Source organism: Solanum stenotomum, chromosome 4 (assembly GCF_019186545.1).
Source record: "Solanum stenotomum isolate F172 chromosome 4, ASM1918654v1, whole genome shotgun sequence".
Classification (NCBI taxonomy): Eukaryota; Viridiplantae; Streptophyta; class Magnoliopsida; order Solanales; family Solanaceae; genus Solanum; species Solanum stenotomum.
The window spans coordinates 16,413,975-16,421,401 of NC_064285.1; the positions used below are offsets into that span (position 1 = coordinate 16,413,975).

General features: G+C 33.8%; 1 protein-coding gene across 1 annotated transcript in view; it reads left to right on the plus strand.

Annotated features, from left to right (window-relative positions):
• The first annotated feature begins 4,384 nt into the window (after positions 1–4,384).
• Positions 4,385–7,427, plus strand: part of LOC125863425 (protein RGF1 INDUCIBLE TRANSCRIPTION FACTOR 1-like) — an 8,087-nt gene continuing 5,044 nt past the window's right edge. The window contains exons 1-2 of the mRNA XM_049543622.1: positions 4,385–4,426; positions 7,139–7,405. Of these exons, the coding sequence (XP_049399579.1) occupies positions 4,385–4,426; positions 7,139–7,405 (309 nt within the window). The remainder of the gene's footprint in view (positions 4,427–7,138; positions 7,406–7,427) is intronic.

Genomic DNA, 7,427 nt, shown 5'->3' on the forward strand with positions numbered 1-7,427 from the left:
TAAGGTATGTGAGATCATAGTGTTGGGTTGATTCTTCCCCCACACGCCAAACTCGTTTTAATTTCGAGAAAAAAAGATTGGTTGTGTTTGTTGAAGTTTGTGGTTGTGTTTGTTGAAGTTATGGTTGTGTTGTTGAAGTTTCTTGTGGGTTTGGTGTATGTTTCCGATTGTGATTTCGAGTTGAATCTATTGTATAGTAAGGGGTTTTATGATTCTAAATGTTTGGGGCTGGAAACTTTGAGGTTAAGAAGGTTTAGAGTTGGAAAAAGGAAGGAGAAGAGTCGAATTTTCGAGGAAAAAGGCTGAAGTCTAGCCCTTGGGGCGGCGCGCCTAGCAGAGCGCCCAGCAGGCCCCTCTAAGGTCTGAAGGCTGGCGCCCCGCGCCTCTCAAAGCGCCAAGGACGCCAATCTTTCCCATTCATTCCCCACTTTTTCATGCATGTTCCTTGGTAATGTACCTATGTTTTATAGTTGTTTTCAACACTCCAAGGTACGTCTAAACATCAAGAACTCATCCATAAACATGAGATCATTACCCTTGAATTCATTATCCAATTCGAGGAAAGTTCGGATCAAAGTCAAGTGAAGTTAGAGTCAAGTCTAGAAGTTAAGAAGCAAGTCTTTAAAGTTGCTCAAGAGTCTTTATTGAACGTTTTAACTTCATTTTAAGGCTCAAATTTCAAGTTAAGTAAAGAGTATAGAGTTTCAAGTTAAGCCAAGAGTATAAAGTTGAGTTCATTACTCAAAAGTTATTAGGGAACTATGTATTCCCAAAGAAGTTTTAAAGAAATGTTTTCACATTTAAACAAGATTGGGAACTGAGATTTCCAACGTGCCTTCGGGCTAGTTTTTCAGTAAAAGAGTAATCGCTTTCTAAATGAAGCAAGAGAGGAAACTGAGATTTCCAAGATAGCCTTTGAGCTAAGTTTTTGAGTAATTATCTCAAATCAGCAGGAAGAAATATGTTTTAAAAACATAAGAGCCAGTACATTTTTGGGAGTAGTATCGAGCACCGAATTAGGGGAGCGTTCAAAGAACCCACAGCCCCCATAGAACCATGTAGCCATCATGGGTAGAAGAGGTTCATACTTTTTAGATGAATCCTTTTCAAATTAGACTAGTGGATCCATTAGGCAGTTTAGGTTCTATACCTTTGGCCAGATATAGGATGCTCTAGCAGCGTGAAGTTGATCGTTGTATCATCACTATATCTCTTATGTGATGGTTGTCGGTTAGAGAAACTCCCACATCAATTATTGTATTTTTATATACATCAATTCATTTGTATTTCTACATACATCTCAGGCTTATTGTATCTTTGCATACACACATAGTTTATAGTATGTTTTAAATAACTTTTCTTTATATTGCACTTGTTTGAAATTGCCATATATTAAAATGAGTCAACCAGGTTGAGTTGAGTTGAGCCAGGTAAATTATTCATTTTATTCCAGATTTCCTTCTACCTTATGTTGCTTAGCTTTCCATCTCTCATGCTTAGCTTTCCATCTCTCATATTCGTACATTCAATGTACTGATGCCAGTTGGCCTGCATCTTATGACGATGCAGACACAGGTACCCAGGATCAGCATCTAGCACGCCGTTGATCCAGCTCAGCACTCCAGAGTCAGTGGTGAGCCTCCTTGCTTTCCGGAGGACTCTGTTATTTGTGTTCCTAGTTTTGTTTTATTAGGATGTTGCGGGGTCTGTCCTAACATCCATCTCAGTGTCATAGAGGCTTCATAGACAGTCAGTCAGTTAGTAGTGAGTCTCTCATCTATGTATATATATATATATATGTAAATATTCTATTTTGAGACTCGAGTTGCCTTTTGGCCAGTTTTTATCAGTTGGGTTGTTTATGACCTTTCATTGCATTAAGTTATTCTATTGGGTTAGGTTTCCGCTGAGTTAAGAAAGTTAGGCCAAGGGTTCGCTTGGGGCCAGAAATGGTCTTCGAGTGCCGGTCCCGCCCAGGGTGTAGGCTCAGGACGTGACAACTTGGTACAAGAGCACAGAGTTCAAGAGTCCTAGGGAGTCTATGAAGCCGTGTCTGTAGAGTCCTAGTTATCGGTGTGAAGCGCGCCACATCTATAATTGGGAGGCTACAACATTTAGGAAGATTTCTCATTTCTTTCACACTCATCTCGTGCGTTAGAGTTTATCTCTAAAAAGTTTCTTTCTAATTCATGCTTGCGTGCGTTTCAAATAGTCATGCCTCCACGAAAAGTTGGCAGAGGGCGTCTTCCGAGACGTTATGTTGAGGAGCAAGAGTTACCTTATGCACCTGGAGTGCAACATCAAGGGGAAGTTTTTAATGCTGAGTTCAGAGAAGCAATTAGGATTCTGAGTCAAGCTGTAACATCCATCTCAGTGTTTTAAAGGCTTCATAGACAGTCAATCAGTTAGTAGTAAGTCTATCATCTATGTATATATATATATATATATATATATATATATATATATATATGTAAATATTCTATTTTGAGACTCGAGTTGCCTTTTGGCCAGTGTTTATCAGTTGGGTTGTTTATGACCTTTCATTGCATTAAGTTATTCTGTTGGGTTTGGTTTCCGCTGAGTTAGGAAAGCCAGGCCAAGGGTTTGCTTGGGGCCAGAAATGGTCTTCGAGTGTCGGTCCCGCCCAGGGTGTAGGCTTGGGGTGTGACAAGAGAGGCGAGAGAGAGGGGGCAAAGAGTGGGAGAAAGGTGAATTGTATATGTATATAGGTTAGATAATTGTATATTATACATATGCATTTGTATATATGGAAAGCCAGATTCGGAGAAGGATGAAAGAGGCAAACGAGAGAGGGTAGAGAGTGGGAGAGAGGTGAATTGTATATGTATATAGGTTAGATAATTGTATATTATACATATGCATTTGTATATATGGAAAACGAGATTGGGAGAGGGAGGAGAGAGGCGAGCGAGAGAAGGCATAGAGTGGGAGAGAGGTGAATTGTATATGTATATAGGTTAGATAATTGTATATTATGCATATGTATTTGTATATTTTGGCGAATTATACATATACAAACGTGGTAAATTATATAGACTCGAAGTCAGCCCGCTTAATTAATGTATAATGTTAGTCGTGAGTGGTAATTATAGCAAACTGTAGCTATAATGAGTAATTAAGTAGTATAAGTTTGCTTAACCGCATAATTTTCCCTTTTTTTATTAATCATCCAAAGCCTACTAATTCAGATTCGCCTAAGCTTATTAGGAATGATTAAAGCAATCTCTCTCAAAAAACTCTTCATATTAAGAGTTTGATTAAAAGAATTCTATATAAGAACTGAGTTAACCCTTGGACTAATACCTACATGTAGCTCGAAGGGCACCAATGATTACAATTGAGCAGGAAAGGGTGCATAACCTTCCACCTAATGAGACATCAACAAGAAATATAAAGTAATGAAAAGTTCATTTATATATTGGGATAAGTCAGCCAAAGCACCTTTAACGTGATATATATATTTCAATTATGACCAAAATATGCATAAAATTTTCAATAGCCTTACATGATTAAGTGTATTTCTATTTTTTATAGGTAATATTTTCTTGTTAATTTACATTATATGACTTTGTTGACACATTAGCAAGTTTCAAACCTAAAAAAATATTAGTGGATCCGATGAGCATTTATCACATACTTAAATTATGAGATGTATCTCAAGACAATATTGTTGATTCATCAACAAGCTTGACATGTAAAGAGAGAATCAAATGAATTACCTCTTCCTTTTATTTTTTTTCCTTTTTAAGTAAATTCAAAATTACACACACAATTAATAATTTCCCTTGATTTCAAATTTACTAAATCTGATTATCTCATACATGGTAAAATCATAAATGTGTACAAACCCCTTACTTGGACTTCACATATAGGATTGTTTGGGGGGGGGGGGGGNGGGGGGGGGATTTAAAATGGAGGAGTTACAAAACATTTCTATGTTCACACTATTTGGCAAGCAAAATGAAATGACAATATTGTCCATTAGATACATATAATTCGACCTCAAAAAGTCTAGACTCTATCGATTTGAAAATCTTCCTTGGATCCATCGCATCTCATCTTAAGGGTAAAACTGGAAGAAATGTTTCACATTTCCTCAACGAACATATCTCCATTGTCTATTGAAATATAACGGACAATTAGAAAACTTGGGATCCATTTGTCCTTATGTTCTTCTAAACAAAATTTTACTTAACTAAAAAAATTGTCTTTATTACTTCAATTGTTGTCTTGCCAACTAAGTACACTTCAAGGGAAAAATACATTAGCAATAAAATCCTACTAGTAGTTTTATGTGTCTTCTTCAAATACCATTTTCAGAAAATTGATACACTCTAGAGAGGACAAAATTGGAAGAAAACAAATGAATAGATCTGATTCATCACCTTTTGAAACAAATGAGCAGGTACGTGTATATGTTTAACGTTACTAATTTTCAATTATTTTTTTTGTTAGTTTTAATCTTCTAGAGTTAGGTATCTTATAATTGGATTTTAATTCATTCGAAATTGATTGTTAATTGCTATATTTTTGTGTGAGATATAATTCTTACCATTTTGTTTATGCATTTGTATTTCAAAAAGGAAATAGAAAATTATATTTTTCCTTTGATTTCATGAGGCTAACTATATGTTTGATATCATCTTTATTGATTTGTATAAAAGATAGCAAATTTTCAAGAAATTGAATTTGGATCTAAATTGTATATATTAGGAAGTTTTCCTGACTAATTTTATGAGAGAATTACTTCTTACTGTTATTTTAGATTTATTTCAATAGCACAACTTTTAAGAGTACTCCAACTTTTAATCCGTCAAGAATTCCTTCTAATTAAAGGGTATAATTGAGTGATGAAACAATTTATAAATATTTCATTCATTAAATTTACTCTTGATTTTATATTTCAAAGTCTTTTCTTGATAACTCTTTCATGTTAGATATGTATACATGTCTTTACAAAATAAAAGATTTTTTGACGATTTTATACCACATGTCTAGTAGTTGTTTATTAATAAAATAAAATTAAAACATTCTTAGTAAGGATAAGTATAAGAAGGGGACTAGACCTTACTTACATATCCTAATAAGGCAACAAACCTCATCTAATTATTTGAAAATATGAATAAAATAAGAGTTAGAGAGCACTAGGTATACTATGATTACACATTTGATTATTGCACTTTATGATGATATGTTTAAGTAGATCAAAATTATAAAAGAAAAAAAAAATTGAGTCATCAACCCCAAATTTTTAGGCAAGTATTAATGTGTAAAAGGATATAATATCTCATTTTTTTGTCATGTTATAAGGGAGGCGGGAGTCGTCGTGTGGTTTAACGACTTGTTTGTATCGTAAAATTAAATGTGTAACGGTTTTGTAATTTTAACTATAATCTACTTTGACGTCATGTACATATTTTTTTCCCTTATGGCATCTAGAATATGTAAAACTTTCAACGGTTTTGTATTCTAGTTGTTCATTCTACTTCTTTTCACGTTAGAAAGGGAGCATTTTCACGACATAGAATGAAATGACCATTTTACCCTAAATCATCCCATAAAACCCTATTTTCTATGTCTTTGTTGAGTTCTTTCTTTCAACTTGGTTCATGGACTTGATCTGAGCTTCTCTCTCTTAATTCGGGCTATGTATTTGGAGCCACTAGTTATACTTCAACAACACTCCTAACCATGTCAAGCCAACTTCCTAATATGTTAGAGTCGTATCTTTTTTGTTCAAACCCTCTTTTCAACCTGTAAATATATCATCATCTTCTTGACAAATCAATATAAAAAGATGAAGTAAAATAAAATTTTGATTCACATGTAAACTCTAGAGGATGTAAGAGAAAATACTAGTTCTATGTCAGTTATGTGAAGGTACCTAACTCATAATTGATGAATTCGTAGGCTTGATTTCTTTTGAATGCATGTCAATAGGAGCCTTCAATAAGCCTATTGAAATATACTTTGTACGAGATCTATTGTGGTCAATGGTACTCCTCTATCTCAATATTTTGAGTTTGGAAGAATTTACTTCAAATGAAGAATTTCAAAATATTATTACCTAGTATTTCGATTGGCGAATTTATTAGCCCTATTTGTAAATTACCCCTATTCCTATTAGGGAGGTGAGGCAAAAAAAAATACTTGATGAACCCTCCACATTCTCTGATATCAAATTAAAGCTGATAAAAGTTAACTCAAGTCTCATAGTCATTCCTTTATTGAATACTTCCATATGCTTGACTAAATAAAAAGAATCAAGCTTACACGTCGTAACAGAATCATTCATTTATTATTGGTGTGCATCATCAAGGGTGTGATAAGATGGATGAAATTCCTCGATTCTTAATAATATCTCATTTGAACCTTCTAAATGGAGAAAGCTTGTTAAGGAACATTTTCCCCTCAATGAAATCTATGTGATCCAAATCTAAATTAGTGTGTTCCAAATGTACCAGTTGTATATCTAAAAAGAAGAACTGTCACAAAAGCTCATAGTAGGGGATATGGTTTCTCTCTGTGATGGAAAGATAAGGGATGAGGTTTATACAAATACCATGAGTACTAGGATCGTTTGGTGTGCAAGAAAAGATGAAATATCTCACACTTACGTTTCAGATTAGATTAATATGTATTTTGTTGACGATGTAAAGAAGTGAAGTCTTAGTTTCAAGATTAGATTAATATGCACGATAAGATGAAACCTCGCGGAAAGGTCAATAAAATCTTAACATACATTTCTGATTATACATAAAGAAGTGAAGTCTTAGTTTCTCTTAAAATTTACACTCTAAACAAGCCTTAGTAGAATTTTAAACCTTTATGGATCATTAGCTTGATAAGTATTTTATTTTCTTCATAATTCTTTTGACATGTATATTTGATGACAATATCGTTTCAAGTAAATTTATTGTTCAAATAATGAGAAAGACTGTTTCAAGAAATAATTAGCTTGATAAGTATTTTTTATTTTCTTGTACTATGTATATTTGATGATAATATTACTTCAGGTAAGATTACTATATTTTGGAAAGTGAGTAAAACTTTTGCAATTCAATCAGATCAATTGAAAATATCATAGTCTATTTTATTATAATGATGATATTTGTAGGGAGAATTGGAACCTAGCAGGAATATGCCAACATGGCTAGGACTACTTTTGAAAAAGACATTCTTTGGGGCATGTTTGGTGCATGATGAACTTCAAAAGAATGAACTGAGCAAGTATTGTATCACATGCGATTCAGATTTATGCATGTATTGCATCTCTTCAAACAAACACAATGATCATGACCAGCTAAAGATTTATCGACATGTTTACAAAGACGTTGTTCTTCTCGAGCAGATGGAGAAGTATATTGACTGTAAATTAATTCAGGTAAATTTAAATTGATATAGAT